At 43.7% G+C, this 13,372-nt stretch overlaps 1 protein-coding gene across 1 annotated transcript in view; it reads right to left on the bottom strand.

Annotated features, from left to right (window-relative positions):
• Window positions 1-9,687, bottom strand: part of PDGFD (platelet derived growth factor D) — a 136,311-nt gene extending 126,624 nt beyond the window's left edge. Inside the window, exon 1 of the mRNA XM_062514587.1 lies at window positions 9,232-9,687. Within this exon, the coding sequence (XP_062370571.1) occupies window positions 9,232-9,361 (130 nt within the window). The 5' untranslated portion in view covers window positions 9,362-9,687. The remainder of the gene's footprint in view (window positions 1-9,231) is intronic.
• Between the last annotated feature and the right edge of the window lie 3,685 nt (window positions 9,688-13,372).

Consider the following 13,372-nt stretch of genomic DNA (forward strand, 5'->3'; position numbering starts at 1 on the left):
GTTTGGAGCACAAGTCTGATGAGGAGTGGCCAAGGGAACTGGGGATGTCCAGCCTAGAGAAGAGGAAGCTCAAGGGGACCTTATCACCCTCTAGAACTCCCTTAAAGGAGGGTGTAGCCAGGTGAGGCTTGATCTCCCACGTAACAAGCAATAGGACAAGAGCAAGTGTCATTAAGCAACTCCAAGTGAGATTTTGATTGGATATTAGGAAAGACTTCTTCACTGTAGGGGCTGTCAAACACTGGAACAGGCTACCCAAGGAAGAGTCCAAGTCACTACACCAAGAGGTATTTAGAAGATATGTAGATGTGATGCTAAGAGATGTGGTTTAGTGGTGGGCTTGGCAGTGCGATGTAGCCTCAATCTTAGGGTCTTATTCAAACTAAATATTTTGATGAGTCTTTGATTGTATTACAAACTCATCAGTGAATTCCTAAGCACTTTATTTTACCCTGTATTAATTCATGTGAACTGTATGCCAGGCCCTTGCTACAAGAAGTGCCGATGGAAGTTTTGTCATCAATTTTAGTGCAAAAAAAAGTCAAGATGGCTATTTTTCAAGTTTTTCATAGACCTAGTGCTTAATAAATAGTTCTGAAGAGTCTCAATATCATCAAGTCCCAAGGCACAGCAGGGTTAAAATACATTGGGAGGAAGTTTGGGAAGAAGGTAAAAGTGTGTCCTCCTGCATCATCTCCAAATACGCAGAGCTCTAATTAACAAAGCAGAAACATGGGATGTTGGTCTTCATAGCGTGGGATACAGATCAAAAAGGAAACATGAAACAGAACATTACTCAAGTACAATAGGAAGCTTGAGATCATGTAGGATTTATTCACTACCAAAAATATTAGAGGCAAACCCAAACTCCCAAAAGAAAGTATCTCCAATTTCACACTGTAAACAGGACACTTCCTTAGCTTTGTAAACAGGAGACTGATTTGAAACAAACTGCCAAGCAACTTTATGCAATCCAGTATTTCAGCCAAGAGCACCTCACCAGAAGCAGTGATAAAAGTCCTCTCTTTTTTATCCAAAATGTGGTAAAATGTAATCAACCTCATAAATACAATAGCAGGAATTTTGGAGGCAATTATTGAATACAGCTTCAATCAACTGACTAGAAGATTACTGCCAAATTTCCCTGCATTAGTGGGCAGATTCTTACTACAGAGAATTCAACACAGAGCCTTCATGGTATTTCTTAGGACTACTTTAGTATCCTGATGTCAAATCCCTGCAGGTGCACAAAAGCCAGAGCAAGCCAGGGCAGCCCTTCTGTGGGGTTGGGGTCATGCTAAAAACTTTTGCGAGTTAACCCAAGGTTTCTCAGCTGGGTAGGCAAAGCTGAGCTCAGTGACAAAGGGAATAGAGGGGGACGGCAAGGAAAAGGGACACAGCTGGGCCCACAGATGTAAAGAGCCAGACTTCATGTTCCTGCTACTGCTGTGCATGGAGAAAAGGGGCATATTGGCAAAGAGGAAGAGCAGGATAAAGAGATAGGAAAGACAAGCACTACTTCTTAGGACCAATGTGTTCCAGCCATCGCCACTCCTCTCTCAGCTGTAGTAGATGCCATTGTGGAATGGCTGAGGTTGGAAGTGACCTCAAGAAATGAAAATTACTGCTCTGGAGACAACAACGAGATGGTCTGGTCAAAGAGACCTTTGAGAATCTGGTATCACATGCAGATGCCCACCCTGTGTTCAGTGCCAGTCCTGTAAGATATTTTAATTGTTATTGAAAAGATCAGTCTGTCATTTGCTGCAGATATATTTTAGTATTAGCCAGACTATCCATAGGAAAGGACTGGAGTATAAAACACATAAACTCCTGCTGCAACTTTTGTGCATACAGTATATTAGAGGAATGAAATAAAAGCCATTCCCTGTCCTTCTAATTTACAGCACTCCAAAGGAGTTTCTTGCTGTAGAAATGATATACATTTTGTGGTTATGTTCATTTTATGTAATTGCTACACACAGTCTAAAGAAAAAATGACAAATATATTGTAGCGAATTTGTATATTACTGAGCTCAAGAAATTTCTGCCTTGATGATCCTTTTCTAGTAAGTTCCTTTTAATAATTAGAAATTTTAATAATGTAAAAGTCACTTTCAGAAGATCAACTAGCAACCTGAAAAACTGCCAGACATTATTAAACATAACTGCTTTCAACCTAAACTCCATAAATTACATAGCTACCAACATCACATAAAGACCTTAACTACCCTGAATAGTTAGGCTCAAATACGGGTCTAATAGTTTGCTGTTCAACTAGGAATTGAAAAAAATTGTATTAAACTTAGGGTGTGGGTTCATTTTATTTTTTTTTACTCTAAAAGAAATGCCCAGGTGCAATATTTTTATGATTTTCATGCTGATTTGGAAGCAACTATATCAAGTGTACTTAATCTCACTTCCTTGTGCTTCTGTCCTTAATTTATGTATTCTGTACAATCATTTGAACAATGCTCTCAGGTACATGGGGTGACTTTCTGTTCAGGGCTAAGAGCTGGACTCAGTGATTATTCTTGTTTCCTTCCAACTAAACATATTTTGTGATTCTCTGATAGGTATCTATTTTGCTATATTAGACAATATTCTAAAGATAAAAATTATATTTATTCTGCAAATGCATGTACAAAGGACTCATGCCTACAATATATATGCTTTTTTTATTTTGATAGACTAAATACAACTGAGAAAAACAGCAACAAAGCCTGTAGAAAAGTTGAAGTTATGTATGTTCTCTTTGCCTCAGTCTTTGATAGTAAGACCGGTTTGCTTTGGGTATCCAGCCTCCTGTACTGGAAAAGAGGGACAGGGAGCAGAATGAAGCCTCCACAATCCAAAAGGAAATGGTCAGTGACTTGCTACCCCACTTAAGACACTTGTCTATAGGGACAGATGGGATCCACCCAAGGATCTTGAGAGCTGGCAGAAGCGTTCACCAAGCCACATTCCACTATTTACCAACAGTGCTAGCAAATCTTGAACGTGCAATTAAATGGAGGTCAGCAAACGAGAAGGACAAATACAGGCCTGTCAGCCTAACCTCCATGCAGGAGAAGGTCATGGCATTGCTCATCAACAGGGTGTCATCACACAGAACATGTAGGACAACCAGGAGATCAGGCCCAGTCAGCATGGCTTTAGGAAAGGCAGGTCCTGCTTGACCAACCTGATCTCCTTCTGTGACAAGGTGACCCTCTCAGTGGATGAGGGAAAGGCTGTGGATGTCATCTGCCTGGACTTTATATAGTGGGTTTACCTTGGCTGGACACCACGTGCCCATCAAGCCCTCCTTATCTCTCCCCTTCTCAGTGGGACATGGGACAGAAAGTAAGATGGAAAACAACTTGTAGTTTGAGGTAAGGCACTTTACTAAAGCAAAAAGGAAAGTGAAAATTTAGTGTGTATCAACAAAGAGAAAAGTTTACTCTCTACTTTTCATCAGGGGATGATATCCAGCCACTTCCCAGGAAGCAAAGCTGCAGCATATGTAATGATTGCTCCAGAAGGCAAACACTGTAAAATAACAAATGTCCCCCATTCCTTCTCCCTCCCTTAGCTTTTTTATCTGAGCTGATGTCACATCAGCTTTGGTTAATTTGGGCCTGGCTGCGTCCCCTCCCAGGACCTTTCCCACTCCCAGCCACTTGATAGGGGCAGAATGTTAGAGAGACAGCCCTGACGCTCTGCCAGCACTGCTCAGCAGTAGCCACAACACTTCTGTGTCATCAGCACCTTTCTAACTACCAATGAGAACCACAGCACTGTGAGGGCTGATGTGGGGAAAATCAACAGGGTAGGAAGGCCCTGCAGAAGGATCTGGAGAGGCCCAAGGATCCAGAAGTGTCTGGATCAATGGTCCAAGGCAAATTCTATGTGTGCTGACAAAACAGCTGGGCTTGGTGATCTTGGAGGTCTTTTGTGACCTAAACAATTCTATGGCTCCTAATTGTGTAAATACTTGGTACACTTGGTTGATCAAAAAATACAGTTATTTTTACTCACCTCATTTACATATAAGCTATTCGAGCTTTCACATTACATTGTCATGTACAACTTGAATCCCTTGACTTTAACAGAATTATGAAGATGGTTGAAGTTAAGCACATTATGAATATTACTGCACTAATGATTCCCTGAGAATTTTCTATTTATGCCTATTCCTAGATGTTTTATGAAACACAACATCTCTGTGGCATGACAGTGGAAAAGAATTCCCAACTTTTTTTTAGATTTTCAGCACTGTTCAGTTTCTACAAATCAAAGCAATACAACTATCAAGTTTTCTCTTCCAGCACTTGAAGAATTAGCCAGCCTAATCCGGTTTCATGGTAATACTTTAAAAGCCCCAAACACCTAGAAGTTTCAAGAGACTGAAGAATTTATAGTGACTTCCACTATGACATACATCTGCCTGATAAAACATATTTCAAGTTCCTTTAGAGAATTTCTTTATGCTGCTTGTTGCTGAGTCAGGGTTGCAATTCTCATGCAATATCCTTTGATATTTCAGTCCAAAATATTAATTATACAGATAAGAGACATCATCAAAGTCAGATAATTGTAGACCAAAGTGCATTACAGGAGGGAAATTGGTAAGGCTTTTTTTTAAACTGATGAACCTTGAAATACACATTTCTATACAAAATCCAGAAAACAAGGAAATAAAGCCCATAAAACCAAATTTATTTTGGCCATTTTACAGTTTACACAATTTTATGTTAGCAGAGTCCTCTAAAAAACGTATACATGCCTACTATAAAATAATAAGTGCATTCCAAAAGTGATGGCCTAGTGATGGTCCAACTCTAGTGATACCAGAGACATTTCACAGAATCACAGAAATATAAAACCATAGAATCATGGAATGATTTGGGTTGAAAAGAACCTTGAGGGTCATCTAGTTCCAATCCCCCTGCCATGAGCAGGGACACTTTGCACTAGATCAGCTTGACAAAAGCCCTTGAACAGACCTCTCTGGGCAATCTGCGCCAGTGCCTCACCACATCCACAGTGAAGAACTTCTCCTAATACCGTAAAATCATAGGATCACAGAATGGCTTGGGTTGGAAGGGACCTTAAAGCATCTAATCTAAACCTACTCTCTTTAAAAAACCAACCAAACAACCAAAAAAACAGAAAACAACACAATCTCCTCCCAAGAGCACTTAACATTTATTTGGTGATAGAATACCACCCAAATCAACATATACTTTTACCTGTGATTAGGCATCGGCCAATACAAGGAAGAAGAGAGCAGAGTTAATGGCACACATCCATTTGGACTGGCCCTTAAAGAGCCAAAAGCTGTTGGCAGTTCCTCAGAACTATAAAGTGCAGTTTTTTCTTTGTATTTTGGTGGTGCTCAAGAAAAGCAAAGTTTGAAAATTCCTTTTATTTTTGGATTCATAATGAAAACCACAAAAGCGCGGAATCATCTCAAGTCATCTGATGTTATGGTTTCAAATCCACATCAGAAGATATTGATTCCATGGCTTTCAGTTGTTTACATACTGAAATGACCTGACACTATGCTGTCTGTTCTCTTCTGTTCTGTCTTTTCTTTATACTCTGGAGTTTGAAGTTTAAAATATGTGTGGTGATGCTTAGTCTGAAGATACAGACTAGGCATACTTTCCTAGACTAAGCAGATGTTTGTTCAATAACTGATAAGAAAAAGTATGTGATGCTTCAGCTAGACATTATATAGTAAATAATATTATTTACCACTTTTTATCTTCTACTTTTCATCTCCAAGTATACATAAAGAGCCAAAATAGGAGAAAAAAAAATCAGACTTCTTATAATTAGGCAGTATCACCTGCATACTGCAGACTGGGAAAATGAGTCAAAATAGAAAGATGGAAGCATCTGGAAGACCTCTGTGTTATTCTGATGTACTTCAAAGTACTTAACTTAATAGCATTAATAAACACTCTAAGTGAACACCAGTACTTGTGCTATAAAAGTCACTGGCACCTCCAGGACACTTTAAAAAATTGATTAGTGCTACACTGGACTGCTGAGTCATCAATGACAGTCCTTCAACCAGGACAAGAGGATGTCTTGTAAGCAAGTTATTTATATTCTTATTATCTTCAGCAGAAAGTACAGTCTGGTTATGTTTGGTAGTGATTAAGTGGCAATTTTTTGTATGTGATGCCCTCATCTATAGATTTCTTATCAGATCAACTTCAGTCATAAGTAAAAGCAATTACAAATAGGCCAACTTCTTTTAGTCTGAAAGAAGAAAGGCAATATTGAATCATGCACACTGCAAAGGTTTGTTTTGGCCAGAAGCAAGACCAAGCCTCCATATTAAACTCTGTGTATGAAGTACCACTAGTTTATCCTGCTTGGAATCAGAAGAAAACTGGAACTCAAATGAATTTTTTTAAAATAAAATGCGCAGGTGGTCTTGGACTTTCCTAGATTTTTTTTTTTTTTAAGCTGAATGGGCCTTGTTTCTTCTTCAGTATCTCTTTTAATTTCACAACCTAATAATCATGATAATCAACTCAGAGCAAAATATCAAACTACTTTTTATCTTTGCTGTGCGTTTTGAGACTATTGTAACACATATACCCCAATGTATTGTGTGCTCTCAGATCCCATTCTGTATTGTCACATCTTTAAATATTTACAAAGCAAAAAATACTGTCTGACTCAGCAATGCAATTCACATCTTTCATGCTGTTCCATATCATTACTTCAGACCAAAACAACACAAAAACACCACTGTGAATTACAAAAGGCAGAAATACTATTAGTGGCCTACAGCCAACTGTGGTCTAAGCATTTGTGTGCTCGTCCCATGCATGCAACATTTGGAATACCGCTCAAAACTTCTGGCTGCACAAATATAGACCCTCGTTCAAGGAACTCAAGCAACTGTTTTATTTGAGCAAAATCAGGGGGATCAGCAGTTGATCTGCTTCAAACGTTGCAACCCCACACCCAGCTCCATTGGACACAACAGAACCCGTGGTCTTTGGCAGAGAAAAAGCAACAGGATTCGCAAGCACAGGGAGAGAGCAAGGCTGCAGCATGCTAGGGGTCTGCATGTGGTCTTCATTAAAGTCCTCTTCAGTACATCCACAACATCCACTCAAGAACTGCACAAGTGTCTGACTTCAGCATGGGCACATTCCCTGTAGGCTGCAAGGCTCAGGAGCACATGCCTCAGCAAAGATGAAAGGTAGGATGTAATTACACATAGATCTGCAACCCTTCAACAGCCCCAGGATCAGCCCACCTGGTACCCACCAAAGATCAACCACTGCAAGTTGCCTTGGATAATTTTAAAGGTATAAAGCTTAATCAAACTGTTAAATTATCACAACTAGGAAGACAGCAATTAACTAATCATTTCAGAGGCTTGTTCTCTACATCACTCCAAGAAGTAATTTCACCACAGGAAGTCTTCTGAGGAGTAAAATACCCATCATACTGCCATTAATATGAAAACTTTATTCATATGAGAGGCTAATGATTTCTTCATTGACTATACAGAGAAGATCAGAGTAACACACATTTTGATGTTCTAAGTATGTAAGTTTTCAATTAAAAAGCTTGTTTGAAGTTTGAGTTGGACGGAAGCATGCTTAGCTTAGTTCAGAGACAGTCTCAGTTCTTCTATGAAGACAGCAGGCTAACAAGTCATGAAGCTTGATAAAACAGAGAATAATTTTGAAGAATGGAACAGAAATAACAAATACTTTTACTGCACACACATGCTTTTTCTTCTTTAATGAGATTAAATTTGACTTCTGTATCAGAAAGAACTGCAATTCAGTCCTGCTTCTGGACTCAACATTTCCATTCTGAGAAAAAAAAAAATTCTCCACCTTCTCTAAGTCTTCTTCCAGTGACTAGGAGAAGCATAAAAAATAATACTAAGTTCAATACGGCTCCAAACATTAAACAAAAACATCTTCCTAAATCAACTGTATACCCATTACATGCATTGTATATATGCTGGAAAATAAACACTGGCAAACACAGTCTTGGAAATGGTTCAAGTGACAGGGTTTTTGAAAAGGGTTTATAAAATACATAAATGCTGTCAACTGGAAGATGTTAACTTGAGGACTGATGTTAACTCTGTTCATTTGCAAGGAGAACATCTTGCATTTCGCCATGTGAGAAGATATACAGCAACGTGCAAGAGCAAGTTCTCCACGTGAGGCTGGAACACACGAGGCTGCTCCCTGACCAGAGGCCCATCACTCTTCCCAAAACGAAAGTCGTGGATTCTAGAGGTGAATCTCAGCAGTGCTATTTTTATGCAGTCTCCCCATTCATTCCCCGTGGGGTCACGGCACACGGCCACGTTCACTCGAGGCACCTCGTCCCACAGAGGCGCTGCAGACCCTGGGCAGCACCCGGGCTGTCCAGGACATCCTCTGCCGGTGGATGCCGGAGGGAACCGCACCGGAGCTCAGGGGGAACACCCTTCCTACGGGGCGGGCGGTGTGCGAGAGCCCGCTGCCACCCTGAGGCACCACAAGGGACGAGGCCAGTCCTGGTGGGGCAGAGCCCAGCAGAGACAGGGAACACCAAGCCCCGAGTTCAGACCCAGGTCGAGGAAGTCCCCTAACGCGCCGACAGCCCTTACAGGAGCCCTTACGGCGAGGCTGTGGCAGGGCCGGGAGACGATCCCGATCCCGCCAAGAAGCCCTGGGGCGACGGCAGCACCCCCGACACTCCGCCCGAGAGCCCCCGCAAAGCCGCCGCTCGCCCCGCTCTGCCCCGCCGCCGGCACGTCACAGGCGCAGGGGGCACAGGGGCCCAGGGTGCCGAGGGGCGCCCGGCGGGGCCCGCCTGGGCAGCCGGGACCGAGCACTCCGCGTTGTGAGGAGCGAGGTGCCCCCCGCACCCCAGCTGCAGGTACCGCCGAGTCCCGGCAGAACTCCGAGAAGTTGCCCCGAGAAGTTTGGGACCGCCCGGAGGCGCAGCCGCCGGGCAGAGTCGCCCCCTCATTCCACACCTCCCTCCGGCCACCTGGCCACCCGCTCCCGGACCGGAGCCCGGAGACCGACCCCACGACCTGGATGACCCCCGGGGACGGAACCCCACCCGGACCGACCCCAGTTGTCCTCTGGGCACGCGGCCCTCGCTCCAGGGACAGGGGAGCGGCACCCCCGAGGCGTGCCTAAGGGCTTCCCCCGCAAAAAAACAGCCCTCTGGGAATAAATAACGCAGCAGGACGCTTACCATCTCGCCTGATGTTGGAAGCCCGCAGGGCTTTTATAGATCCGCTCTGGGCAGGGGCGGTGGTGCCCTGACGGCTGCAGAAGTTCGCACAGACGACGGCGTAGAGCAGGAGGAGGATGAGCAGTTGCATTGGGACCAGCTGCGAGCGGGACCGTGTCCCTGCGAAGAAACGGGCTCGCCTCTCCCGCCGAGGGTGCTTCCCTCGCTCGTGCTCTCTCCCCCCTTACCGGACTTTTTGATTGTTGCGGGTTGCTTGTGTGTTTAGGGGAGCTGTGTGAGTGGGGGGAAGGGGGGGCAAAAAGGCACAATCCCCGCAAAAAAAAAAAAAAAAAAAAAAAAAAAAAGCCCAAAACCCCAGAGCACGCGAAGCAGCGCTCACCGCCGCCGCGCTACTCTGCGAGCCGCCTCAAAACTTCCTGCATGCTGAACTCTCGACTGCCCTTCTGGGCCGGCCAAACTCGGCAGAGGTGCGGAGCGCCCGGGCCGGTCCCGCCGCCCACTCCCCTCGTCCGGCACGGCCGTGCCCCAGCCAGCAGCAGGCGGGGGCTGCCGCAGCCGCGCTCCCCCTGCCGCGGCCGCCGCCGGGCTGGGCTGCACCGCGCCTCGCCTCGCCCCTCACCGCCCCGCCCGCCGCGCCAGCCGCGGGAGCCGCCGCCGGGGGCTGCAGCGCCGGGAGCCGGAGCAGGAAAGGGGGCCCGGGGGAAGGGAGCGGGAGTGCTGCCGGGGCTCTCCCTGAGCTACCGGCCGCGCCGTCTCCACTCCGGGCAAAATTTGGCAGGAGGGATGGTGAGAGGAGGGGGCTGTGCCCGGTGCGCGGTGAACGCGGGGCTCCCGGCGACTGGGTAGGACGGGAGCCGTGTGTGCCAGGGGCTCTCAGCCAGCGCAGGGGCCGCGCACGCCCGGGTCTCGTCACCCTCGGGCCCGCGGTGGCCACGTAAAAGTCATCGCTGGGTCGAATGACTCAAGTCTCAGAGCTGTGCCAGGGCGAGTGCGGAGACTAGTGAATAGCCCGACGTTGTCCTAGGGAGAAATACACGGGCTTCTTCTGTCATGCCAAGCACGGTCCAAAGCCTTTCATAAAAAGCTAGTTCTTACTAATTTAGACTCTCATTAAATTGGGTCTGGTATTCAAGGATTGTATTACTGCCTGGGAGAGTTTAGGTCTAAACCGAAGATATGTGAGGGTTGTGATTAGATTGCTAGTTTAATACTCTTTTTCTTTCCATTAGCCACAATGAAAATAATAAAAAGGAAGATGCAAGGAAAAAAACAAAAAAACAAAAGGCACTCAGGTTTTAACAGTTCTTTAATAAAGCTTTTCCCTACCCAGTTTATTTCTTACAACATTTTATGCAGTCTTAGCCAGTCTAACAAACTGTTACATGCTGCCAGATCTTTAACATCACAAAACATACGTCACTAGCACAAGAATGTCAATATGGTGCTGCATCCTGAGTCTTGGATGAATCCTGCTACACTGTGAGGACTGCCTCTGGCTGTGTGAAGCCTTTTCTCCAAGAGCATGCAAGATGACAATGGGACTGAAACATCTTGTATGTCTTAACAAACCAGTAGGGTGCAATTCTGTTATGCATAATTCATGCCTCTTTATTCCTTTCATGTTCCCCAAAACTGACAGCGAACCTAATCCTGCTCCCATGTGGTAGATAATGGAAAGGCTCCAACAGGCTTCATTTGTGAGCAGATGTGCTATATTTTAGGTGCCCATTTCAGGGGGGGAACTGGGTGAACAGGGGGAAGGTGGCCAATTCAATCATCCTAATAGAAGCAGGAAGTCAAATAGAGGACACAGAGTGAATGAGTACGGGGGAGCTTGGGAGATGTTCTCTGTTCATCCATCCAGTCAATGGGTCTGCCTCTCTCCAGTTACCTTACACGGAACTGCCAGAAAACGCCAGTAGAATCCCAGCTCCCCAGCTCTCTTCTGACCTTAACCACAAGTCATGGTGAAATCTTGCCTTCCTTAGTGCCTTCAGGCCCTCCTTCTCTTTTAGATTCAGGAAGCTGGAACCCATAATTTGTTCTCTTTGGGGAAGTGGACATTTTAAGGTGGAAGAGAAAGAGACAGAAAGACAGATTGCCTTCCAGCCAAGAGTCAGATGAAGTGTGTTTTGACAGTATCTGAGCAGTTGCACAGTTCAATCAAAAAATGGCAGTATTTCCAAGGCTGCTTCTGTATCCAATTCATCCATATAGATTTGCTTATATAAAATTCATCTTCCCAAGACCTGGGTCTAGAGGCAGTGTCTCTGGCCCCATGCCTCCCTGGCTGCAAAGGTCCATCTTTAACAGAAGAGTAAAGGAGGCTTTTGCCTTCGACACTCCACAGCTGTTTGGCTGATGTTTGGCTTGATTGAGACTGTAAGTTTAAATAAACTTCCTCAGTCTAATCAAGGCACAGAAGTGAGGTTTCCTTAGTACTTCTTAAAAAGTTTTTTCTTTTTTTTTTTTTTTTTTTTTTTTAAGAGTACATACTGTTGTGGTACTTAAGATTAAATTCTTGTTTATGCAGCAGAGATACCTGGTTGCTTAGAGAATTCTCAAGCAAAACAGCATGAGGTCTCATAAACTAGATGATGATGGAGACAGGCAAGTGGATTCCACCACCAGTGGCTTTGATACACACTAAGAGGAGCCCTGCATAACTCTTATCATATGCTCATGGTACATTTCTGTTTCTCCCTGTACAAAGCATGGGATGGTGCCACTCCCTGTTCTTAAAGCAAAAAATATTTCTGTAGCAGAATAAACAAGTCGCTTTCTCAGGTCAGAAAACAGGGAATAACATTGTGGAGTCCAAAACAGAGACCTAGCTCTATGAATTATCAGATAATTATTTTAACCCTAGCATCAAAAAAAAAAAAAAAAAAAGCAACCCAGATTTTCCAATTTGATGTACAGAAAGATTTTGGGACAGAGAAGCAAAACTAACATGCATTGGTAGACTGTTAGAGGAAAGGCTTGCATTCCAATCACTGTTACTACAGCTTCTTAGCTCACTTTAATAACCACTAGACCCACTAAAACCCAGAAAAGTATCTTTACAATATGGTGTAATAGCCCCCCCCAGCAAAGAGAGAGAAGTTTGAATTATATTCAGACAGTTTTATAAGCATATCACTGGCTCTTTCTGGCAAACACTCTAACACATTGGCTAATCTGTGTTCTAAGTGCTTGGGATAATTCAAAGCATCAGGTGGCTTCTACAGGAAGACCTATAGGAAGTCATGGTTGCTGCACAAAAGGACACACTGATGTATAATTATGATAAGCTACATAATTATAGATTTATCAGCTCAACTGGGATCCTTATAAAAAAGTCTTCACAACTGATATGAAACTCAATTAATAGAAATTAAAAAGAAAATAGTATGATTATTTTCAATCTACCTGGAAAATCTTATCATGCTATCTTGGAAATCTGGTTGACAAGCAGAATAGAGTCTAATTATGGCTTTCATAACATACCAATTGGTACTGCATGATTTGAATCATATGAAATGAAAGCCATGCATACTAAATGTTTTCAAAAATTCGTAAATGACAGGCTTAAAAATGTTTATTAAAAAGGGAAACATTATTAAATGGATTCTCTTTGAGAGAGTGCCACATTAATTTTTACTTCTGCATTGGTTTCCATTTCCAACAATGACCTGTGGAAAATGCAGCTATTACTGATGACTTTTGAGGATGACAAAATTTGGGGGGAGTAACAATAGGATGACTTATAGCATTGGTGATATATTGAGACAGATGTGTAGATACTGGATATAAGTGTAAAGCTGAGCCCTGGCCCAGCTTCTGCTTTGAAATATCCATTGGCAACACTGCCCAGTGCCTGTGGCATTCCACCTCACCTCATTTTAGTCCTCTGGAAGTGCCTGGTGTTTGCCAGTCACACAGGTTCTTATTGTTCATGGATAGAATTGGATTTCCTTCAGAGGGCCCTCTAGCCCAGAGGTTATAGGCAGTCATTCTGGGGTGGTTTGGAAGGTCAGTTTTTCCCCAGTGAGTATGGAGAGAGTGCAGGGAACAAATGCATTCATAGTTACAGGATAGAATATTTAATCCTAGAAAGCACTGATGCAGAAAAGAATTATGGAAGTGGATTATCAAGGAA

This window comes from Cinclus cinclus, chromosome 2, assembly GCF_963662255.1.
Source record: "Cinclus cinclus chromosome 2, bCinCin1.1, whole genome shotgun sequence".
In the NCBI taxonomy this organism is placed as follows: Eukaryota; Metazoa; Chordata; class Aves; order Passeriformes; family Cinclidae; genus Cinclus; species Cinclus cinclus.